The sequence below is a fragment of the Coloeus monedula genome, assembly GCF_965178545.1.
Source record: "Coloeus monedula genome assembly, chromosome: 10".
NCBI classification, from domain to species: Eukaryota; Metazoa; Chordata; class Aves; order Passeriformes; family Corvidae; genus Coloeus; species Coloeus monedula.
The window spans coordinates 17705359-17730406 of NC_138790.1; the positions used below are offsets into that span (position 1 = coordinate 17705359).

The following is a 25048-nucleotide window of genomic DNA, read 5'->3' on the forward strand; positions in this document are numbered from 1 at the left end:
ATGACAGAAGTCTCATAGCTCTGCTGAAGGCACAGAAGGATGCTCTGAGGGCATCAGAGCTGCTGGCCACCAGGCAGGGAATGTGAGGGGAAATCAGCCCCATGTTAGGTACATGGTTCTTCTCTGCAGACTTCCTGTGATCCTCCTCATTGCAAGTCTCACCACTCTGGGGACCCCTGATTCCCCCTGTGGGGCCCCAAAGCTATTTAAGATAGGACCAAATCCGAAGCTACCTGCCAAAGCTTAGAGATGCCTCATGGGCCATTGTGTCTGCAGAGGGAAAAGCCAGGAAATAACCAGATGCTCAGAGAGAACAACAAACAGAAAAGAGAAGAGGGTTAAAAATGCAGGAACGGGGACCAGGAAGATGTCCCAGAAAGCAGAGCATCCCCACCAGGCTCACCATTCCCAGAGTCAGTGTATGCTGCCCTGTGATGCTCTGTCCAGGGATATCCAAGGATAAGGTAGCAAGGAAAAGTCCCACAGTCTCTGTGTCTTCCCAACACCCTGCCCAGCCACTGTGGAATACTGGGATTGATAGACATCCAGTCTAACCCTGTTCAGTCTCATTTAAACTTTCATGAGATAATTTCAGTTTTAAAAGCTCTCCTGGAATTACACTGCTTTCAGAAAATGTTTGGCCTGGGTGCTGCTGGCCTGCAAGTTCCCAGTGAGACCAAAGGGAAATACGTGTGCAAAGCCTGAGGAATATTTATCAAGCTGATTTTGAGTTTAGTTCATTAGCAATTACCTTGATTTGTCTTCCCCTGTTCTTGCCAATTTACCAGGGCAACGTCTTGGAAACTCGTCTCATTTGGAGAGAACAGGATGTAATTAGCCAGATAATCTGCTGATTCCCCTGTCAGCCTCTCTGTGCCCGGTCCCAACACATGCAGTGGCTGTGTAGGCTGGATCAGACCTGATTTCTGGTGTTGTTTATGCACTTAGTGCTACATAGGCAGGAACTAAGATGCTGTCCTGCCCTCGGGCAATGACAAATCCACCTCTTGGATCACTCCTCAGGCTGTAACCCCTGGGCTGAAACCATCTGGGAGCTTTTGTTCTGGGGTTAGTTCCTTTGCCAGGACAACAGAATTCCCAAGGGTATGCAGATACCTATTTTTGAAAAGGATGGGGATGATTTCTTTCCCATGGGCAGCTCATTTCTTCTTTCTTGCTGTGTCCATTCTTTCTGCTTTTTTCCAAACCACTAGCTAAGGTCAAGCGACTCAGTCACAAGGTGCGGCACAGCAAGGGCTCAGTCACAAGTCACTGGGCACAGATGGCACCACGTAAGTGACGCCTGAACATTTTAACCACTCAGGGAAATTTCAGGGAATACCCAATGCTGCAGAGTCCTTCAGGAGACAGAGGAGACTTTGTTTTCTACATCAGTCCTGAACCTGCAATTCAGTCAGTGGGGAGGAATACTGCATGTTGCCTATTACAGCTTTCTTCCCTTTATTAAAGACCCCTCAGCAATGCCACGGGGGCTGTACAGCACTGCCTGTGATATTGGGGTAGTGCTGTAGGTTAAGTGGTGCCTCCCTTAATTTCTCTCCCTCAGGATGGAAATGCCATGCTGTGTGTCTTGGACTGATAAACATGTGCCACCTTCCACCCTTGGCAGGGGCCCTGCCATGGAGGTGGGGGTGCAAATACCCTCTGCTTCTCTCAGACCACAATTGAATTTGAGACTCTTTGAGTCTTTGGCTTGTCACTCAGTAGCAGATGACAGCAGCGAGGACCAGAGCAGGGTGTCACAGTGGATCAGTTTATGGGGACCGAGGGGCAGCAAGAGAGGCTGGTGAAGTGACAGAGCAGGGGCTGTGAATGCCTGTCCCATGTCGAGAGGGACAGAAGTGTGATAATGGGGCAGGACAGCGAGCACCAGGTCCTGCAGCAGCCAGCGCTGGAAAGGGCCCTCCTGCTGCCAGGCTCAGGACTCTCCACCTTCTGCTGCCATCCTGTTAGGAGCTCTCTAGGGAGGTTTTTCAGCCTGTTTCCCTGGTTTTGAGTGCAGGGTTATCACACAGCTTTTCGTCGGTGACAAATGAGCAGGTGGTGGTGCTGTATGAGCTGTTCCAGGTAAGTCCTGCAGCCCTGGGACCTGTGGCAGGGAAAGGCAGCAGAGGAGGGACTCAGCTGAGGGCACGTTTTCTGTGCTGAGGGCTGTACAGGCCCATCCCTTTCTGAGGACGAGGATAGTACTGAAGCACAGTAAGAGCTGTGTGAGGACAGAGCCTGGGCTGGGGCAGGAGTGGCTGGAGGAGATCAGGGTCCGTGGAACTGACAGTGTCCAAGCAGGGGGACAGCCAGGTACCAGCACTGCAGCATCCCAGCTGCTTCACCAAGCTGACGGGAAGAAAAATGCCACCTCCATCCTCAGAAACCACATCTTCTTTCCTCCTCTCCGCTCTGGAAGGGTCTCTGAGCGGGTTCCGAGGGGTCCCTCGGGGACTGTGGGTTTTGGGGACAGCTTTTTGATGGCAGGTGTGAGCTGTGTGATGATGCGCTGCTTCACGTCTGTCCTTTGCAGAAGCAGCGTTTGGACATTTGGAAACGCAGCACAAACACGTCACTGCTAGGAAGTGTATCAGAAGACATCACTGTTCCCAAAACCAGACATCACCAGGTTCACATCAAAGTACTACACACACCCCGAGGCCACCTGGGGATGTCTGTGGGGACATTCAGGCCTTCCCCAGGCCAGGTCCCGGCCGTGCCCGGTCACGGCAGGGAGATGCGCTGCTCTAGCCCCGCTCCCTCCTCGGGGGACGGCGATGAAACGCCTCTCCCCGCTCCTGAGGCCGTGCAACGGTGGATCTTCGCCACGGAGGTGCTGCCGGGAGGGGCGAGATGACGGGGAGGCAATAAGGAGCTCTCGCCCCGCTCCCGCCCCGCTCCCGCCCCGTTCCCGCCCCGCTCCCGCCGGGACGCGCCGCCCCGTGCTGTTGTGGCCCCGCCGGGCGCCCGTTGCCGCTCCCGTCGCGGGCGGAAGCGGAAGCGGCGGCGGCCGCGTGCGGCGATGGCGGCCCGCGGTACCGCGCGGCGCGGGGCGGGCGCGGGGTCCGCCCGCGGCCCCGACCCGCAGGAGGAGCCGCCGCCGCCGCTGCAGGCCGTGCTGGTCGCCGACAGCTTCAACCGCCGCTTCTTCCCGATCTCCAAGGACCGGCCGCGGGTGAGAAATCGCCTCTGGGTGCTGCCGCCTGCGCCGCGTGCGTCCGGGGCCGCCTGTCCCGGTGTGCACCGTCCTCGGCAGGCCGGGGCGGGCAGGGATCTGGCGAGAGGCCGGGCTGAGTCGGGAGGGGCGAGGCTCCCCGGCCCCCCCGGGTTTGGGCAGCCCCCGCCGCGGCTTTTCCCGCCCTCTCCTGCGCTCCGACAGTTCTCGCCCGTACGAGTTTCTATTCCCCGCTGGAGAGACAGCGAGGATCTAATTGCTGTATTGGTGCTGTCCGCGTTTCCATATGGCGTGGCGAACTGCGCTGTTGGCTCTTCGTCTGTGGCTGGTGCAGGACTGGCAGCGGGTTTGGATAGGCTTGTTTCTGATAAAGGAAAGAAACAAAATCTTGGCCTTTGCCAGCAGTAACTTGTGAAAGAATACGGCCAGAAAAATGGATGGGGTAGTACTTTAATTATCCAGCTCAAAAGGCTGTGTGTTAAAGGAACATGAAAAGCTTCTGGAGAATTTAGGTCTGAACAATTACCTTACCTTGTTTGCTGATTAAATGTTAGTGGTGCTTATAATTATACACGCGAGCTCAAGCCTGAAATGAAACAGCACCAAAAATGAATTAAAGAATGGTATGCCATCACTCAGATGTGACTCAGTAACTCAGTTTAAAAGTGTGAGTTGAATCTCAAGTCAAGACAGTACTTGCTTCACTTTAGATTGGGGTTTTTTTCCCCATCTTTAATTCTGGACACTCATATTCCCGTGGCTTCATCATTCATGTCTGACAGGTTTTTCTTGAAGCAGTTAAAGCCTGAGTCAGGGAATCAGCACTTTTTTTTTCCCCCCAGTCTCTGTCATTTATCTGAGTCTTCTTGAAGAGTTTTGAGTGATAACTCCACTTTTTTAATGCCTTCTTCTCTGAACTGAGGATCTGCCCCTAGAAGATCAGAAATTAGCTCTTATTGTTTAGATCAACTCTAAAAGATTTTTTAAAAAGCTGGTGGAGCAGTTACTTGTCTTATGTTTCTGGTACTATTGATGACATTATATCCTCAAGTTGGAAGGGGTTGTTGCTGATGTTGGGGTAGTGAGTGTTTGTTCAGCTATCTATATGTTTTATGGTTTGGGTTTTTTTTCAGGCTCTTTTACCTATGGCAAATGTGGCCATGATTGACTATACCTTGGAGTTCCTAACTGCAACTGGAGTGGAAGAAACCTTTGTTTTCTGCTGTTGGAAGTCAGCTGAGATAAAAGAGCATTTGCAGTAAGAATTTCTTTTTAGTTTTATCATGGAAAGTATTCTTCTGCCCTCCAACAGCCTCAAAGGCCTCACTAATCCTTCTGATGAAAACTGCAAGAAATTCCCTTTCAGCAGCGATCTCCTAGCATATCTCAGAAAAGACCATTCCTCCTGTTTAGGAGGGTGGTTGTGCAGTGTGATAAAAGGGTTGAGTGTTGTGGGACTGCTCCTTACTTCACCTTTTGAGTGTACCTGAGCCTGGCAATAGCGGGCTCACTGTCACAGGATCCTCTTCCATCCCCTTACAGGTGTGGCATGCACTGGGACACTGTGTCCTAGTGTGTCTGTAGGAACAGCCTCTTTGTGCCTTCCTGATGTTTTTTTTTCTTCTTCCAGAAAATCCAAGTGGTGCCGGCACACGTCTCCCAACACGGTGCGCTTTGTCACTTCGGACCTGTACCGCTCCCTTGGTGACGTGCTGCGAGACGTGGATGCCAAGTCCCTTGTTCGTTCCGACTTCATCCTTGTCACTGGCGATGTGGTGTCCAACTTCAATATATCCAAAGCCCTGGAAGAGCACAAGTAGGTGCTGGAAGAGTGGATGCTTGCCTGGTGTGCTGAGACTCCGGGCCGTGGCTCTCTGAGGAGTGTTCTCATTGTTCTGCCCTCATTTTTCAGGTTGCGTCGTAAGATGGAAAAGAATGTGTCTGTGATGACGATGATATTCAAGGAGTCCTCGCCTGGCCACCATGCCAGGTGCAAGGAGGATGACATTGTTATTGCTATGGACAGTGCCACAAACCGTGTCCTTCACTACCAGAGAACGCAGGGGCTGAAACGATTCCACTTTCCTATGGTGCGTCTGGAACCTGGCAGGTGGAAAAGGGCTGTGGTGGTGAAGCAGCCCACCCAAGGAGGAGATCCTCCTTCAGTGAGGACTGGGGAACTGTCCTTGCTGCTCCTCTTGGAGGAGCAGATGATAGGAAGTAACTTGGGGTAAACTGGCTTTTTTTCCCTTGATCTTTATTTGAGGCTTGGTGAAACCATGCTGGGACACACGTTTGTGACTCTTTCACTTTGAACATGGGGAAGATGTATTTCTCGCAGTTCAGGTTTTGCCCTTTATTTCCTTTTCATGATGTAAAACAAGGCAAGGAGATTATTTGTGCTATCGCAGAGGCTGCCAAATTGGGGTGCATATACTGCTAGCATGCACAGACCATTTTCACAGAATCATTTAGGTTGGAAAAGACCTCTGAGATCAGAGAGTCCAACCTTTGGTTACCACCTTGTCAACTAGACCACGGCATGTCCAGTCATTTCTTGAACATTTCCAGGGATGGGACTCCAGCACCTCCCTGGGCAGTCCATTCCAGTGTTTAACAACCCTGTCTTTTTTGAAGTGTCATTGAGCCTGACATGGGGTGGAATAACAGAGGTGCAAGGAGTGGTACCTCCTGTTACCTCTGTTTGTTCAACTAGTAATGTGGTAAATGCTCTCTAAATGTCTGTGGAGGCACTTTCTCCATGAGATAGATGGACCAGTTTCTTTCTTCAGCTCCGAACTAAGACTGTGATTGTATAATATTTTCATCCCCAGTCAGTAATCAGGAGGTTATTTCATGTCTTCAAATGGAAGCACAAATCGCTGTAGGAAAGCAAAAAGGAAAGACCAAAAGAAACAAAACCCAACAATACAAAACTGACCCACAGCTATAAAAATTGTATTTGGATTTATCAAAGCTTTTTTGTACATTTAAAGCTCCCAGAGACTGAGGTCAGGAGCCTCCTGGAGGAAAAGTGATTGTTGAAAGTACAAGCTATTTCTGGGAGACCTGCACTGTGTAAGGGGAAGGGCAGTCTCTGCTGGCTGACACAGCTCTTTGTGTGACCAGTCTGTGTCTGCTAAGATTCGGTCTAGCGTAGATTATAGATTTCTCCGATCCTCAGAACTTCAGCTAGTTAAATAATTCAGTCAATACTGCCCCTGGCTTATAGAAGACTTCTGGGGTTCGGTGCTGTGTGAGGCACTCAGATCATCTGAATTTTTTCCTCTTTCAGAGTCTGTTCCAGAACTCTATTGAGAACGTCGAGGTGCGCCATGACTTGCTGGATTGTCATATCAGCATCTGCTCTCCACAGGTGAGCCCTGCCCTTCCTTAGTGCTGGTGTGCAGGGGGTGTGCGTGGCCTGAGTACCAGGTTTGAAAAAGAACTGGCTGAGCTGAGGGCCTGGGTGATCATGTGGTGCTGCTCTGTGGAACGCATGGGGGCTCGGTCTGTTTCTGGCATCCACTGCTCAAGCCCAGGCAGAGCTACACGGTGGATGCATCCATAGACTGGCTGATTTGGCACAGAATGAAACTATTTCAGAAAATAAGTGATTTCACTTTGGGTACAATAACATCTGTGGAGCAGAGGTGGTGGCTGTGCTGTGGAGAAGTGTCAGTACTTGCAAGCTGGTACCATGTTAGGGTAGCATTCCGGGTTATTCCAGCTAAGGCTCACTAACAGATCTTCCAGATCTGATAAAACTTGTCTGCATCCTTCCTTTGGGGGTGAAACTACAAAGTAAGCCTGGGCAAATTGCTTGGAAATGCTAAAGCAATGTTTTGCCCCTTTTGAAAATCAAAATCTGTTCATGGATTCTGGAGGGGAGTAGTAGTTGGAGGAGATGGGAAGGTCAGCATTCCTAGCAGAAGGAGTCAGAGCTTTATTGAAGGCAAGAGCATCACTTTCCTATATTGTATAACTTGGCTCTAACTGTATTATTTCCATGTACTTTATTCCTGGCAGGTGGCTGAACTGTTCACAGACAATTTTGACTACCAGACACGGGATGACTTTGTGCGTGGTCTGTTGGTGAATGAGGAGGTAAGGAGAGGGTTGTTACAAGGGAGATCCTGTTGCTTTGCCTTAGGGAACCTTCTGACATGCTCCTGCTTGTCTCCCAGGTCCTGGGGAACCAGATCCATATGCATGTAACGACGGAAGAGTATGGTGCTCATATTTGTAACCTGCTGATGTATGAAGCTGTGTGCTCTGACATCATCCGGCGCTGGGTTTATCCTCTCACTCCGGAGATGAACTTCACTGATGACAAGAACCAGAGTTACACCCACTCTAAACACAACATTTACCGAGGGGTGGATGTGAGCCTTGGCCATGGTAGCGTGCTGGAAGAGAATGTGCTCATCGGGCAGGGGACGGTCATTGGCAGCAACTGCTCCATCACCAACAGCGTTATTGGGCAGAACTGTAGGATAGGTGAGTGTAAGAATGGGGGATGTGCCAGCCTTGCCAGGCCAGGGCACACATTGTTGGGATTCAGTTTTTAAAGTGCGTTTGGCACTGGGAGAGGATGATAGGTGGGTGCTGATTGACTGCTAATGGGGAGAAAGGAGAAAAACTTGGTTTTCCAGCAGAGGAAATAGACTGAAGTTTTCAGGGTACCATAATGAAGCTGGAAAGTACTTCATGCAAATGAGTTGTTTCGGCAGTAGAGAATGCATGACCTTTACTGATCTAGAGTTACCAACCACCAACATCCTGCAAATAAGGGTCATCTGTCACCATTTTCATGAGCTGTTTCCTTCAACTTACTCCTAGCCTTGCTCCCTCCTAGCTCACTCTTTCTTAGCCTTGACTGGATTTTCTATTTTTTTAGTGATTTGGCTGTGTTTGTCCAAAACTGAGATGTCAGTTGTTACTCTCAAGTCTCTGTAGAGAACACATTTCTCTTCCAGCTTTGGGTGAGAAGTGGATGTAGGCCTCTGAGGCAAATTTTCCCATTGTCTAACATCCATCATGCATCAAGGGCCTTGGGAGTCAGTAAGATGGTTCCTAGTGGACTCAGCAGTGTCGGAGAGCACTAGACAGCCTTGCTCAGTATATTTGCACTTGGTGGTGTGTAACAGGTGATGAGGTCACTTTGGATGGAGCTGTTCTGTGGGACCGAGTGCACATAGCAGATAACGTGGAGATCCACCATTCTGTTGTCTGTGATGAGGCTGAAGTGAAGGAGAAAGTAGAGCTAAAGCCCCGCTGTGTCCTCTCCTCTCAGGTGAGCTGATTTATGTCTGTTCTGTTTTCTGCCTCTCTCAGCAGGTTGCTAATCTTACACTAGACCATTCCAGAAAACAGGGCTGCCACAAGCCTTTTTGCAGAGGTGGAGGCTGTGCTTCTGCTCCCACCTTTTTCTTCCCGTTGCTTGGCAGGGACAGTGTGGTATGGAATGCAGCAGTGCTATCTTCATTTACACTTGTTAGTAACAGTGTGTCTGGAGCTGCTGGTGGAGGTACTAGGGGGCAGTCAGAGTGTTGTTCATTAAGATATGTTTTACATATTTGCAGGTAGTAGTCGGTCCTGGCATCACTCTCTCTGAGGGCACAGTGATCTCTCTGCACCCCCCAGATGAGGAGGAAGAGGATGATGACCAGTTCAGTGATGATTCTGGTGTGAACAAGGAGGAGAGCAAAGCGAAACTGAAAGGTATGAGAGTTTCTGTCTCCATGCACTAAAGCTATACAGAAGGTTTTGTCTTCCATGATCTTTTGGGGTCTTTACCTGCCTCATTCCAGACACTGCAGTACCAGGCATTCAACCTGGAACCTATGTGTTTTCATCAGGGCAAGCAAGGATACTCAGCTGTGTCCAAGGGCTTTATCCTTGTGAAGTACTGTTTCTACAGTATGGGTTTGTCAAGGGATCTAAACATGGTCTGCCAAATGTTGCTGCTGTAGGGAGGAGTAAGTCAGTCACTTGTCAAAGCATGTGAGAAAATAAAAGCTGAAATCCATATGCATCTGCAGGAATCCCAGCTCCCTCTTGATGAAGGCTATTTAGGGGCAGTAATATGCAGGTTATGCCAGTCTATTTCAGGTTTGCCTGTAAGCAGATCACACTGATTGCTGATTCTTTTTAAGGTTACAATAAAAAGGATGTAGGCTCAGAGGGCAGAGGCTATCTCTGGAAAGCAGATGACAAGAGTGAAGAGGATGAAGACGAGCAGAGACAAAGCCTGTGGGGTAAGGAAAAGTTTAGTGTGATTACTTGGGGGTGAACAGACAGGTGTGTGTTGGGGAAATTAGCCAAGTAGGATGCTGGTAATTGTGTCTAGAGCAAGACTTGAGCTTTGTGAAGCAGAGTGGCTCCAGGTAACAGCTATGTGTGGAGGGAAGGTAAGAGGTAAAAGCAGGTCATGGACCAGATTCTCTATTCCTGTGCTCTGTGAAAGATGTTTATTGGATATTTGCCTTGCACCAACACACAGAGCTGTCTGTGCTGGGAATGCTGCACTATAGGACACCAGGCCCTCCCTCAGAGGGAATATGCTTTGGCTATTCCAGGTGCTGCTGGCTTTCTTCCTGCCAGTGGCAGTGTCTGCTGACATTGCTCCATTGTGAGTCAGCAGTCTGCGCAAAATGCAGTTGCTTCTGTCCCTGTCCTTTATTGTCTGCCTGCAGACTCTCAAAAAAAATCCCATTATCCTAGTGCCAGCTGTAGTGTTCCCTCTGCAGCAAACCTAATCATGTGGACCTGTAAATAGAAGCTGCCCTGCAAGGACAGATAGTTGCTGATTTGGTTGGGAAGTCCCTGGGACACCTGGTTCCTCATGGCATATGATGGTTGCAGCTTTTGAGTGCTGAATGCTGCATCTTCTTCCTCAGGCCCAGCTGTGCACTCAGAGGAAGAGAGCGAGTCTGACAGTGACCTGAGCATGGGCTCTGAGGAGCCAGACAGTCGGGCAGCGTCCCCTCAGCTGGATGACATCAAAGGTGAGAGGTGGGCTCTGAAGAAGTACAGTGACTCTGCAGATAATGCAGTGTGTGAGGTTTGTGCTCTTTTCTCTGGGTGTATTGGAAAATTTGTGCACTTCGGTAATATGTTGTTTCCTGATCTCACTTCCTGCATTTTATACAGAGTTCTTTAATATTCCCTGTATTGCTGCTGGGTTAACCTAAGGCAGTCAAGGATGAGAAAAGAGCCTCCATCTTTCTCATTCCTCATCACTGGACCTTTGTGAAAGAGACCTCCCTGCGTTGTCTGTTTGAATGGCAGCGTCATTCTGTAATTTTAGAGACTATGGCAAGGTCCAGCAGAGTTTCTCTGTGTGGACAGCTTAGTACTGTAATCATGTTGGAGAAATAAATGTCCTTGTAGGAGTGGCCACTAGGCAGAGATGTTTTGTTTTTCTGTTTCGTTGTGTTAAGCTTACCTGGATTTGAAAGAGGTTCAAGCTAAATTGGAAAAACTCAAAAACTTTCTCATGTTGGAATATCTCCCCAGAGGAAATTAAACCAATAAATTTTAGATTTGAATTAATATTTTCAGTTAGGGGAAGATGAGGTTTGTCTGAATAGGAAAGACTAGACTGTGAAAATACAATAAAAACGCTGCTCTAAAAGGCTGCAGAAGTAAATACCTTTGTACTGGTTTCTGCAGATAGACCAATTATATCTAGTAGGTGGTTTCCTTGATTTGAATTATATCCCACTATTTATAAGTAGAGTTGCTGTGGGTTTGTGTCAGCTTACAGAGAACAAACATATCGTGTCAGAATGCTTTTTTTGTGAAGGGCATCATTCCTTCAGTAATGAGCAGTTTGAAGAATCTGTGCTTTTCCCTCATGTCTAACTGCCTGACCTTTCTTGTATTAGTTTTCCAGAATGAGGTTCTGGGTACGTTACAAAGGGGCGAAGAAGAAAACATTTCCTGTGACAACCTGGTCCTGGAAATCAACTCCCTCAAGTGAGTTGGGGATGTCCTTAGGGATGTTGTTGTCCCTTATGCTGAACAGTTGGGATTGACAGCAGATGTGTCAAAAGAAGAGGAGAAACCATGTGAATGCCTGTTGTTAGACATTTTATCAGTATGGAGCATGAGAAATGCAGCTTAGACATCATGACTGAATGACAGCAGGAGTTGATGGAGAGCAGCAGCTGCATCTCTAGCATCCTTGGTGGTGATTAGGCTTTTCCTGCCCCAGCTCTGTAACAAGAGATTGAATTGCTGCTGAATAACTGTGGACTGAAGAGAACAAGCCAGTTCTTGGCACAACTGCCTGAAAGTTCATGCAGGGTCTGCTGCTCTGGGCATTGCAGCATTCAGCCAGCTGCCTGCAGCTGGGGCTGTGCTGTGCTGTGGCTTGTCCACAGTGTTTTTACAGCACCAAGTCTAGAACACAGAGTGCCTTTTATCTAGTGTTTCTCAAATCCAAACCTGTTTGCCTTCTTTTGTGCAAGAGCATTCTTACAGCACTCTGGTAAATGTGAGGGTGCTGTCCCTGCAGCAGCTTGTTCCATTGTGATAACAGATTTTCAGGACTTACAGCCTTATGCAGGGCCTGATGCAGTGCAGGGTGGTTTATTGTCTGAATATTTGGAAAACCAAACAAACACATAAAACATAGCTTGAGAAGATGAAAATCAGATTTTCTGCTTTTTCTCTGTGAATAGCCACAGTCTGCAGAGATCAGATAGTGTGAAATCTTGAGGGTTTTTTGCCTTTTTCATCGTAGGTATGCATATAACATTGGCCTGAAGGAGATGATGCAGGTGCTCAGTAAAGTGATCCTGGAGTTCCCACTGCAGCAGCTGGATGCAAACCTGGACTCCCAGAACTATTTCTCAGCGTTACTTCCTGTGAGTCCTGCTCCATTTCACTCTTCTTTGGGCTTGTCTCCCAGTGTGTAGCAGTGTCTCTGTGTGCCCCAGGTAGTTCCTCCCTGAGAAGTCTCTTTGGTTAAGCCTGGAGCCACTTGAACTCCTTGAGTTCACGAGCCTCTTGGTCTTCTGTAGAAGAAAAAATGAACTGAAACCGTTGTTCCTGCTTGACAAGAGCTCAGCTGAGACTGTAGGTGTGGGAGCTCTACTTCAGTCCCTGTGGTTATTTCTGTTGCCTGTGTGAGACAGTAGAAGTGCATCATTTGTAAAAGAGAAAAGAGAAGGTCTGTTAGAGATGTCTTTACAGGCTTGCATTCCAGCAACCCAGTTTCAGTCCGTGTCAAGGCCTGTCCCTGGGGCAGTGGGGAGTGCTCCTTTCCCAATGGGATCCTTTCCAAGGTCTTACTTTTCTGCCTAGTATAATTGGTGCCAATTTTTTTCTCAGCCAAATGCAAAGGCACAATATTGTTGTCTTTGTGCAAAGATAAAGTTCTGCTTTGTCTTTAGGGAGATGGACTGTATAGTTGGGTGTACCAACTTCAATTTCCTGCCTTATGGCAGACAAAATAGGGTAGGATCTGTTTTAGAAAGCAGGCAGTCTTCTCTTAATGGTTTTGTTCATCCAAGCTGAAGTCACTGTAGTATTTTTGTCTCCTTCTTACAGTCCATTTATGTATTTAACTTTGCAAACTCTACAGATTATGAAGATGCTCTTTCGGAATGAGTAGGTCTGACACATGTTTGGGACAGACTACTTCAATTCTTTTTAGGACTATTTTTTGGTTGGTTGGTTTTTTTTAGGAGATTGAGTTTAAGAGGAACACTAGACTTCCTCATAATCCTTTCTCTGAGGAAGTATGTGCTTTCAATTGATGGGAAAGGGTGGAAAGCTAATTCTCCTTTGTGTAAGCATGCTACTTAATTCAGCTCTTGGAGATATGGAGATGCCTTCTGCAGAAAACATCCATGTAAACTGATCTGTTCCCCAGATGGCTTAGTGAGATTTTGCTGCTCACTGTTTAAATTCTGCTTGCTTTTGTTCATTTTTCCACACTATTTTCTTGAATAGCATGTCCTGTCCTAGAAAAAGAGAATTGAAGGAGGAGGACTGAAGAAAATGTTGGAGCAGGTGTTAGATTCTGAGTACATCTAGACAGCAGCTTGTGTAGAATTGGTAGCTATATAGGATGGGGGGATTTTTACCTAGCTGGGATATGGCATCTCTTGGTCTCCCAGATTAGGCTCCTACTCTAGCATGAGTGGGAAAGGAGAATTTCACTGCAGCACCCAGTCAGAAGATGTTCTAGTCTAGGATGAAGCATATAAATGCATAAGGTTTTGCGTAATTGCCCCAAACCCCTAGAAGCTAAAGACAATGCTAGTACATGAAGAGTTTCTCTGCATAACTTTGTCCATATATTTTTCATCAAAGAAAATCATGTTTAGCAGCAGAGAGAGCAAGTCAACTCACCTTTAGTGAGAAGTAGTAATAATAAAAATGTATTGTTTAGAGTGACCATGTCTCATGTCATGGGCAGGTGGCATTTGTCTAGGCAGGGAATTGTGTTCATTTATGAAATACAAATCACCCTTAGATTTATCAAAGAAAGCCAGGTGTCAAACCAGTTGGCCATTATGGCAGCCAGTATCTCCAGATGCTCCCTTGTAAAGAACAGCCAGGAAGTTTCTTAGAGAATCCTTCTCTGGGACAGCTTGTGCCTCGGTTGGTGCCTTCACTGTGTGCAGAATTGCTGTGCTGACTTTCTGCACTGCATTCAGCAGGAGCACAGTGTCCTGGTGAGGTACAGGTGTGTTCACTTGCACACATGATGTTTGTCACTGTTACAATAACCCAATATTTGAGATGAGATGTGCCTCTAATAGATGTAGTGAACCAGCCTTCAAAGGCTTATTAAACACACATCACTGGTCTTCTGAGACAGCAGCTTTGTGTGTTTATCAGCAGTGCTCTGAAAAGACCAGTTCTTTGGGCAGAAGTCGTACAGCATCTGGAACAGTGGCTTCTCTGCAACTTGTGATTCCCTGGTTAGTAAGAAGTACACTCCATTAACTTACTAATTCTTATTTACACCCCATGAATCCCAAGCACAGGGTTGGTAGAGGTTCGTACGTAATGAAAGCAGTTGCTGCTGAAGTGTGCAGCTAAAATTGCCTTAGGCAATAGAACTATTGGGCTGAGAGCTGCTCATGATGGAGTAGTTATGGAAAAGTGTTACTTTGTGTGAGGTGGGGGTACTTGCATCCTGAGAGGGATGGGTATCAAAAGCCCACTGAACCTTATAGACCTGTTTTATATTTCTCACTTTCTTTGTAGCTCAACTCTGACCAAGAGATGCTGAAGTAAGATGGATTGCTTATGTAAAACCTATGGTAGAGCAGTCCCAGACAGCTCAGGAGGGGAAATTGTGAGAATGCCATAGTTGTGATGTATGGTTTGTCTTGAAACCACACTATGTGGTCTGAAGTGCTGGCCTCTGAGCATGAAGCTCTAAAGTGTTGCAGCAATTTTAGGAAACAAGCATCTGGTAAAGGATATGCCCGTGGGCTTTATTTTCAGATGAAACATGGAGGCTTGAGAAATAGAGGTATCCAGTTTGATGTATGTCAGGCATCTCGTTCAGCTCTTGTACAAGTTGTAAAGCAGAGATGGTGAAGAAATGGACCTTTTCTAGAACTATAGACTTTTCCCACAACTGGGATTCTGTAATGGTGTGCATGTGAACACACCATGGGATTGCTTATTCGGGGACCAAATGGGTCTCTGCTGTCACTGAAGCCATTTATGGTGATCAGCATAGATGCTGTTGTGGTGCAACAGGTTGGAATTACAGTTTTGTCCATCGTGTTTTGCATGTACTTCCTGATGGTGTTCCGTGCTGGTGGTAAGTGTAAAATGATCTTGGTATTGAGACTGTCCTTCCGACAAGAGAGATGGATCACAAACATCCTTGAAGATGTTAGAGTGTTGTTGACTGGGTTTGATGGAAGATGAATCAACCTTTCAGAGAAATTTGATTGCTTTCTCCAGATTGTAGATTGTTTTGAGGAGTTACCCAGGTAGAGTCAAAGCCTGGAAAGTTGTGATATTGTCCATAGGGCTCTCTGTCAGGTAACTTCTCATGTTTTTCAGTGTTTTATCAAATCCACATTGGAAGCTTCTAATTCTCCAGTTTAGATTTTCATGAAACTCCCAAAATAGCCTCTCTGGTCATACAAGCTTAGAGGATGTTTTTACTGGGGGCTCTGTGGGGCTGAGTCCTACTTTCCCCATTAGCACCAGTTACAGTGCAGTGCACATTCTAAACTTGACATGGTGTATTTTTTCTTCTTTCCCTTTTCCAGCAATAGGCACACTGGATTGAGTCCTGGGGTTGGGAGTGTTTTCTATATAAATAACCTTCTTTCAGAAACTCAATAGCTTCTGGTTAGATTTGTGCCTGCTTATGATTTAAAGGCGTTAATAGAAAGGTATTACAAAGTGTTTCTTAGCCTGGAAGGAACTCTGCAGTAGCTTTACTGCAGTTGAGGTGAAGAGTCCAAAGAATAATAAAAATGCGGAGATGGTTGTAGAGGAGGGGAGGGTGTTTAGCATTAAGTGTTTTGCTACACACTAAAATACTTCCTGGGAATATGCCACAGAACCCTCAGTTGTTTTGTTGTGGTACCATGATGATCAGGATCATTCTGTACTGTTACTGTTGTTCCTTAAACCAGTCAATGTACCACTGTACAGATGGGTTTGTTTGTACTAATCCCCTTCTTTGTTTCTGCTTGAGGTATGCAAATTGCAGCAAGGTTACATAGCAAATATGTCTGAAGAGGTGATGGAGTGCAGTACTACAGAGCAGATGAGCACTGTTTCCTAGCTCAGGCTACCTTTGGTAGTCCACACCAGCCTGGACTATCTCCATAGCCTGGATTGTAGCTCCGCTGTGTGTCCTGGAGCTCTCCCTCTCTCAGTTATCCTGGACAGAATAATGCTGATTAACCCTGAATGTAGGTGACTCAAAGCTTCTTCATCACACCCCAAGCCCCTGTGAATTGCCACTTTCCCTTCAAAACAGACCAGGTGTGTTCTGTAAGGAGACACTGCTGAAGGCACAGCAAACCAGTGTATCTGTGCAGGCATGCCAGGGATATAGTTTCAGGATCATGTGCTGTTGAATTACTCCATTTAAAAAGATGTGGAACTCTGATTTAATTTCCTACAATGTTTTTGTAGGATGGTCAGGTCATGATGTGGCCAATGAAGAATTTTTGTATCTTATCCAAGTTCTGATACCTTTAAAATTTTTATGGACAGGGATCTAACTATTATCTCCTATCCCAGATTCAGGTCAGTCTGTGCTGCTTTGCAGAACTCCCTGCTGCATATTTCCCAGATATGTACAAGTGAAAGAGCTGTGGGTTACTCAGACAGAAATATTGTTTTAAGAGGCAGCACTAAAATCATTAAACTTAAGACTTCAAGAAAAATAAGCCTTGGAGGAGAGAACAACTAATAGTGTAACAACTTCTTGCCCTTCATCCTTCCCACCCATTCCCTGCAGCAGGCTTCAGGATCCAAACAAGCCTCTAGGCACACAGCAAATGTGTGATTTGCACTTAGGGGCTGCTCTGACGTGTTCCTGTTTTAGGGGAGGTTGTTTTTCACTGTTCACTTCTATGCAGCTGGTAATAAACTTGGCATTATCTTTTTCTATGTTTCCTTATTCGTCCTTCTGCTTTGAAGGAAAATTCCACTGAAATGTCAGCTGCTCTGTGGGGGGAAGCTGTGAATAGCATGTAGGTATCTCTCCTTATTGGTCTGCAGTGAAGAGATTTTGTTTGAATACCAGACTCCATTGAACACATTTATTGAGATGATCTGGTATTCCATCCAGAGAGGCAAAAACAAGCTAATAGATACTCTGAAAGCTGCTTAGTAAAACCAGGTTCTGTCCTCACATGTGAGACTTAAAAGCATCTGTTTCATGGACAGAGAGGGTCAAATACCTGAAGTAGTCAGTTGAATGGTTTCATAAAATGCTTCCCTGGGTCACTTTCTTGGTGTAAAACAGCTGAGAAACAGGGCTGAGTGCACCCATCCATCTCAGCTCAGGAGCTCTTCTGTGTTTTCCCCCTGCAGCTGTTGAAGAACTGGACTCCGTTGTTTAAGAACTACATAAAACGAGCGTCAGATCACTTGAATGCCTTATGTGCTATTGAGGAATTCTTCTTGGAACACGACAGTCTCTGCACATCAATAGCTAAAGTGAGTATCTGCTCCCAAATCTGTTTTTGCTAGATTCACAGTGGAATGCATCCTATTTACATCATCACTTCTCTGCTTTAGGGGAGAGGATTTTGGGGTCTCAGTGGAGAGGGTGTGTAGAAAATCCATCTATAACAGTTTCTTAAAAAAAAAATAGTTCTGTGTCTGCCTGTGCCTCTGAGGGAGCACAGCTGAGGGTGAGTATTAATTACCAGTCTGCAGTCTGTGGGGAGCTATTATTTTGCAGCTTCCAACATAGATGCCCTTGTTGTGTGATGCTGGAAGAGGCCAGAGACTTGCTCTAGAAGAGCTTTACTTCATTTATCTCTTCATGGTCCCTGGGATCTAACTGCTAAATGGTTTATCCTATATTGGAGTGCAAAGCAGAGAAGCTGGGAATAAAAGTGGGATTTTACTCAGGCAGAGCTAGTTATGAAATTGGGAAAAAAGGGAACCTGTCATGTGGCTTATTATCTGTCTCCCTGCTTCTGAGAATTTTCATATATTCCTCCTCAACGTCCTTCACAAATATTTTATCCCTGCATTCTGTCTGCCCTATCACATGGAGAGTATTTGACTCAGATTGCAAGTCTCCTTTAGCAGCAACTCAGGAAGCCCCTGTCTGTTTTGGGAGAGCTCTCCTAGAGCCCGCTTAACTCTTGGTTCCTCAAGAAAGAGTAATCCTAACTTCTGCTACCAGTGCTTCTGGCTGATGGCAAAGCACTTAGGACTGGAGCCAAAAGCCTTCAGTTTGGTGAGCCAAAATGTCCTTGAATTACAGCAATTGTTTGGCATGTGTCCATTGTTCTAGGGGCTGGGTTTCCCTAGAGGCTGGGAATTGAAGTGACACTTTATATTTGGAGTTGGCAGCCAGCTTTTTTAGTGCTCTGCTGCAAGGAGACCGACTGCGAAGTGCCTGCTCTGCCTGAGCACAAAGGCACCCTGAGAAAGCCTGGTCGTGTCTGCCCCTCGCTCACCAGGCAGGGGCTTGAGCTGATGAATGACCAATTGCTTTGACACCTGCCATAAGGCACTGCAAAGAGAGAGCTGGCAGGAGGAGGGAGCCTGGGGCAGAGCTGGATAGGTTCATGCTCCTCTGCACGTGTCACTGTTGTATGTGAGCCTGCATCAGTTGGATCTACTTTGGAGATGGTGTTTGGGTTGCTTTAAAGAGAACTTATGTCTTGAACTAACATCCTCTGTGACCCGTTGTTGCCCACTGCTCTCAGTCATACCCAGCATCCTCAAAGCTGAAGCTGATGGGCTTGAACTTCGACTTGTTCTGTGTCACAGCATCTGTCAGGAACATAAGGCTTGGTAGGAGAAACACACTTATTTTTAACAGCAAAAGGAAAATGAAGCAGACTGAGTGCCTTCTGGTGAAGACGGAGCTGAGAGACACAGATTACGTGCTAACTTTGTACTTGGACATGAGCTAGTCCCAAAAGAGTTTATAGAGAGCCTGTTGCTCTTTTCTAATTGATGCAGGTGTTGATGACATTTTACCAGCTGGAAATTCTGGAAGAAGATGTAATACTCAATTGGTTCTCTTTGCGGGACACGTCTGACAAAGGAAAGCAGCTTCGTAAAAACCAACGGGTGAGTCCCAAAGGTGTTTGGAGAGGCCGGGGTGGGGGGTGAGAGAGAGACAACAGCTGCTGAAAGAAACTTCGAGGGAAGTTCAGTGTCACTGTCACCTTCTGTGGAGCAACTGCCATCACATGGTAAGCCAAGAAACACAGCAGTGCACTGAACACTAAGCAACACAGATTTGTTCTCCAGAACAGGCATTTCTGTGCATTCTGCCATAATCATCCTGTTTGGATGAGGAATGAAGGTGGTATGAGGATTGTTTTTAGTGGGCTCTCTGTAGCACGAGGCCAGCACTTTCTGGAGTAGCAGCACGGCTTGTCTAAGCCAACACCCATTTGAAATGGGCTTTAGGCCAATGCCCTGTGTGCTGGCCCCATGCAATTCCTTTGAAGCTTTCATTCCTGGCTCAGCAGTCCCTTCACATATATTTCTAAGCATTTGCTGTACTGAGTGGTTTCGTTTGGCTTCTGTTGCAAGGAGCATATAAACTTCCCTCCTCCATCAGGCAGAACTTTGTGCTGCAGTTTGGCTGAGCCCTGATCCAGTCCTCCTCCCTGGATCTGGAAGAGGAGTAGAGGAAAAAAAGCCATTTGAAGAACAACTTTGTTTAAAACCTTTGCAAAGTCAGCTATTAGTATAGGTCAGGAGTGCTTTCAGCTGCTTGTTCAAACCCAGTTAAAACATAAAATGAGCTGCCTTTATAATGGCAATTTCTGAGAGACTAGTTTTTTTCCCAGCAGAGTTTTCCTAACGTGTCTTAGCTAAGGTGCAGCTGCCATCTCTTTGCCCTCAAGCTCTGAAAAACTCTCAAGCTTTTGTCTTTTTGGTGAGTGTTGGAGGGATTGTCTGACTGGAGGAGTCTTCTTCAGGAATTTAGTCAGTCTGCATTTGTCTGTGTCACGCCAGTTGTTTTTCACCTAATTGTCTCTCTCTCCCTCCATCTGCCTCCATTTCTCTGCTTCTCCTGGAAGCACTTTCTCTCTTGTGCATGATAGTGATGCTCACTCACACAGTGTATTTGTTGAGCATTTCCAGCATCTCTTAGGTGTCAGTTGTTACCCGATTACATTTCATTCTCTCTGCAGCTCCAGAAGTTTATCCAGTGGCTGGAGGAGGCAGAGGAGGAGTCGTCTGATGGCGACCAAGACTGACATGGTGGCTCAGCATGAGAAGAGGCTCTCACTGCCTTCCTGGGCCAAGTGGGCAGGGCAAGATCAATGCCAGTGCATGGTGTGTAGATGTGGGGCATGACATCGAAGTGACTGACAATCCCATCATTAATTCAGTTGTGTGTTACCAACTTTGCCACTTCCCTCCCTCCCTCACTTGCACCTTATGTTGCAACCCAGTGTAAAAACCATAAGGGAAGAGCAGGAGCTGGTGATACCTAAAATCCCTCTGGAGCCTGGATATGATGTACTATAAGCTATGTTTTGGGAGGTCCTTGTTACTAATACAAAGGGAGAGAGTAGATGCAAATGCATACGATGCCCTTGTAGATCTAACCATCAGGGCTGTGGAAGAATGGTCATACAGCTATGGTATTTGGAGTCATTGTTGCTTCTGGAGCTAAGGGAACTCCTGCTGAAGAGACACCGGCAAGGTTGGTGAGTAAGAGCATGCGGATTAAGATCTGGAGTGCAGGACTGGAATTCAGAAGTTCTTGTGCCTGGAGAAGATGCAGTTGTCTGAGGACGCCCAAGGCATTTTGCAGCCTAGAAGGCACTTCTGTGATCTTTCCAAAAGGGAAAATCTCTTGCCATCTGCCATGCTAGGATCTAACACAAGGTTGCACAGTGGAGTTGGTAAAACCATGTGTTTGCCCTGCTGTGGAACTGGGGGTGATGTGTGCTCAGCTGCCCCGTGGGGTTGGCTGATGGTGGATGGCTGTACGGATCACCATATCCTGCATGTGATCGTTCTTGTGTGCCCCCAGCTTAGCAGACACGTTTTAGAGAAATGTCTGTTTCTTTATTTTTTTTATAAAAAGGGAGCAGAGGTGCCTGGCTCCTCCCACTGCACCAGCTACACTTGTGTTTTGCCCTGGGGGCATTGACTGCACCAGGTGCTTTGAGGAGAATGCAAGTTCCTAAGTTCTGCTCCAGTATGAAAAGGAGCGAATAGTATTTCTTTCAGCAGCACATGGTCTGTGTATCCACATGATTTCAGTTATATAAGCTTGCTTGCTTCATGGCTGTTTATTTATTTGAAAACTTCCCTCAGACAGCGGGGAAAGTGCTGCAAACCCACTGTGAGGCTCTGCAGCCGCAGAGCAGCTCGGCAGGCAGCAGGTGTGCCTCTGGCACAGACAAAATGTGGCAGCAGCAAGGCCTTTAAGAACAGCTTTCTTGGAAGTGTCACTGTGCTGTGTTGTCCCCTGCTCTCAAAGAACAGAGTGAAAAGGGTACCGCAACCATCAGCTTGTGTTCATAGGTGGGTTATTTGTTGGATGTGCTGACCTTGCCTCTGCCCCTTCAGGAGGAGCATGGAATAAATCCTTTGCAGGGGGGAATGCACTGGAGCTGCCCACTCAGGATATTTACTTGGCCGTTCCGTGGTGCCACAATTGTCAGTGAGGGGACAGCGTTGGATGCTGGAGACTAGGGATACTGCCTCTAAAAAACTGATGTTCAGGCAGGGCCATCTTGTGCACTCCCACTATCAGTTGCCAGGATTGTGCATAAATGTCCTTGTTTTCTGACATTGCAAACTCAGTCTTGTAAATGTTGGGGAAATAGTTGGTATCCGAATTTTCTGTATCTGCCAATATTTAATTCAGGGAGCAAATAAAAACTATCCTGGTGTTACCAGCTTGTTTGGTTTTCTTTTTGACTTGGAATTGTATGTCTCCAGTTGTACATGCCTGAGCAGGGCTTCATGTGTAAGTTGAATAACTCATCACCACATTTTCCTCAGGAGATTTTAAGCACACAATAGGCAGGTAGGAAATCACACCATTGATTCGGTGAAGGTGTTCAATGGTAACTCATGACCTCTATTTGCAGCTAGAGAACAATTCATTAAAACTTCTGAACTTGGAATCCTGAAGTGGGTGAGGTTCGGTTTTGTACAGAATTATGTTGCAAAGATGAACCTTAAATCCAAAGAAATCTGTTATCATTTGTCATTATGGGAATTGGTGGGAATGTTGGCTAATAGGTCCTGCATTGTGCCCTCCTGATGCTAGGAAATAGGAACTGGCAGAGACGGGGAAGGGCAGTTATAGAGCTCTTAGTAAAACCATTTACAAACCAGCTGCAAGACTTGGTAATTTTAAAATCTCCTTGGACATTTTAAGGTTTTTTTTTTTTCCTTTTACGGGGTAAAGATGGCTTAAGAATAAATTTAATATGTAGTGCTGTAAATAGCTCAGCTTTGCCAGAAGTTCTTGATTATTTCTGCCAAGTAACAATTCCACTTTTGTTTTTTCCACATTCCTTCCTCCTTTGCTCCAACTTCATGGTATGAGCTGCTTTTTTACCCAGAAGTTAAAATCTAAGGGGAGAATGTTGCTCTATGGCCACATCCTTCAGGCCTTGGTGGTGTGTGTGGTGGGGTAGTTTTACAGATGCCAAGAACAGAGTAGCAAAAAGAAAACAATTTAGGACACTTGATACTCTCCAAGGTGGAGTTCTGGCATGGTGCAGCATCCTTATGGGCTGATACGTGTTGTACTTTTTAAAGGAACATTTATTCCATTACTGAAGTGTAGGGTGGGCTTGATGCTTGCTTGTTTGTTGCTTCAGTCAAGATTTTTGTTTGGTTGGAAGACTAGAAATGCCTTTGAAAGCAATCTGGAATGTGGAATCATTGCTACCCATCTCTGAGCAATGTAAGCAGTAAGTACTTTATTTTGCTATGGCTAAAATAACTTGCGTGACTTCCCATCTGACAGGGATGGATGGATGGATGGATGGATGGATGGATGGATGGATGGATGGATGTCATCTGGTGTTCCTGTATCAAACCCATAACTTCATTTAACAATAGTAAGCCTTTTAAAAGAAGATAATAGTTTGGCATTGCTTAAAGGTGTAAGTGATGGAACTCAAGTACATCCACCTCTGCTTTGGGCTGTTCCAAGATGCACTAAAATGGCTGGAGCCTGTTTACTCTGTAGGGAGAAGCGATGTTATCAATGCTGCAATTTCTAAGTTGCAATAATTGCAAAAATAAGCCAATAGGCAGTTCAGAAACTCTTCTTTGTGGACCTTGGAGTGCTCAGCACAATCCTCTCCTACTAATTTCTTTGGCACTGTGTTCTTAACTTCCATTCAGTGAGTCATACAGCACAAGGCCTCTGTGAGCAGTGAAATCGATCTGTCATTGAGTCTATTCAGTCACTTGGCCTGTTTTAAAAGAAAAGGCAGCTGTAGCAATGAGATTTCATCTACTACCACCCTGGGGGGTGTGGCACCCCTCCCCTGGGCTACACGTGCTCCCTTGGGAGCTCAGCACTACCAACAATTGCCCTTTTGGTAACAGAGATGTCTAATGTGTACAATACAGGCTCCAAAGTGCATCCATGGCTCTGCTGGGAGGTGGGTGAGACAGTGGCTCTGCCAGGGGCAGATGAGGATTGTTTCACATGTGCCTGCTTTTGGGGCAGGGAGGTGTTGCAAAAAGACTTTAAGATTAGCTCTGTCAGGGTTGATACAGGAAGAAGCAACTTAAATTAAACTTTTCCATTCCTGACCTGGATTCTTCATTCCAGGTACACCAGCTTTTGCCACAGAGCTCCGAGCATGAGGAAATGACAGTCTTCCAAGAGGTGATGTGGAAACATGGGAGAGTCTCACACCTCTTACAACTTCTGCTTACCTGAGGACTTCCCTTGATTTTTTAATTTTTTTTTCAATTTAATGTCAGGTTCTTCACCCAGTCTAGCAATGCTGCCCCAGTAATTGCTAGCAATGCCTGCAGGACTCTTTAATGCATGAGAAGGCTTATTTAGCTCAGCCTGCCTGCCTGAGGAGCTTGGCTCTGTTCCCTGTAGGATCTCTCTGGCTCCTTTTCGTACGGCAGGGGAGTCTAGTGCTGAGGGCTGATCTAGTCTCATGCCCTGTGCAGGCCCATGGTGTGGTGCTTCCTCTGCATTTGTTCCTTTTAATCCCAGATGGCGCAAGGCGGTTCTTGCCCTTCCTGTTGGTGGGTGTTCCCAAAGCTCCATCCACCCCAGCTTTGCTCTCAGCCACAACTCCAGGAACCTGCTGATGGAGATGGTTCCTTGGTGCCTGTTGGGTGCTGGCAAGGTGTGCAGAGGGGAAACCAGACAGCCTGAGACTGCTGTGGAACACAGGCAAGTCCTAGGGGCTGGGGCCACAGCGCTGATGACTGTAGCTAAGAGTATGCTGGGGTCTGGAGAGATAGAGGATGGGAAGAAACCACACAGCCAAGGGGTGCACAGTTGAAGAGGCCATGGTACGTGGAACAGGGGATGCTCATGAAGAGCAGAGGAGACAGTCTGCTTGGTGAGGAAAAGGTCTGAGTACTGGGGATAGTTGTTGGATGGTGACAAGGGCTCTGGAGGGAAGCCACAGCTGGAGAGGAGCTGGGGTGGGTGGCTGTCCGTGTGTGTGGCAGCCGTCAGAGACAGAGTATGGGGAGTACAAAGGGGTCTGTACATGAGAGGATAGGGTAGAGATGGATATGCCTCATGTTTTGTAAGCTGTACTCAAGGGGCATGTAGCCATTTAAGGAGCATGGGGAAGGCTGGGAGGTGTGTGATAAAGGACCAGGGCTGCAGAGACGGAAGGGGAGGCCTGGGGTGTCGGCAGAAGCAGCTTCAGTGGGTGTAAGGGGGGTGTGAAAGCTGAATGGGGGTGGGAAGCCTGTGAGAGGTATATTCCCAGCTGGCACTGGGAATGTGGGTGCACGGGGAGTACCAGGCCGTGGATAGGAGGACGTGGATGTAAAGTATAAATCCCAAAGTACCCACGGGCAATGGGGCTGGAGGTGTGCAGTCCCAGAAGTCACGCACGCACATGGGGCACAGCAGCAGTAGGGGTGGATGGATGTGTAGGGGGATCACTTCCAAAGGAGGGGGTCAGCTCCAGTGAAGGGGGGGGGGGTCTCCAATCGTTACGGGATCTGCCTTGGGGG

At 46.9% G+C, this 25048-nt stretch overlaps 1 protein-coding gene across 1 annotated transcript; it reads left to right on the forward strand.

The window, feature by feature from the left end:
• The first annotated feature begins 3019 nt into the window (after nt 1-3019).
• EIF2B5 (eukaryotic translation initiation factor 2B subunit epsilon) lies at nt 3020-21753 on the forward strand. The gene is made up of 16 exons (XM_082287688.1): nt 3020-3181; nt 4315-4439; nt 4812-4997; nt 5094-5271; nt 6477-6557; nt 7211-7288; nt 7369-7681; nt 8332-8477; nt 8767-8905; nt 9340-9441; nt 10084-10191; nt 11074-11164; nt 11934-12057; nt 17228-17353; nt 18842-18952; nt 20032-21753. Exons 1-16 carry the CDS (start codon nt 3029-3031, stop codon nt 20095-20097), a joined length of 2127 nt encoding a protein of 708 aa, XP_082143814.1. The 5' UTR covers nt 3020-3028; the 3' UTR covers nt 20098-21753.
• The last annotated feature ends 3295 nt before the right edge of the window (nt 21754-25048 follow it).

Excerpts from the sequence above, each read along its gene's own strand:
- EIF2B5 (XM_082287688.1), top strand. The coding sequence starts at position 3,029 with ATGGCGGCCCGCGGTACCGCGCGGCGCGGGGCGGGCGCGGGGTCCGCC. Across the intron at positions 10,192-11,073 it reads TCAGCTGGATGACATCAAAG|TTTTCCAGAATGAGGTTCTG; the intron begins GTGAGAGGTGGG and ends TTCTTGTATTAG. Across the intron at positions 18,953-20,031 it reads AGCTTCGTAAAAACCAACGG|CTCCAGAAGTTTATCCAGTG; the intron begins GTGAGTCCCAAA and ends TTCTCTCTGCAG.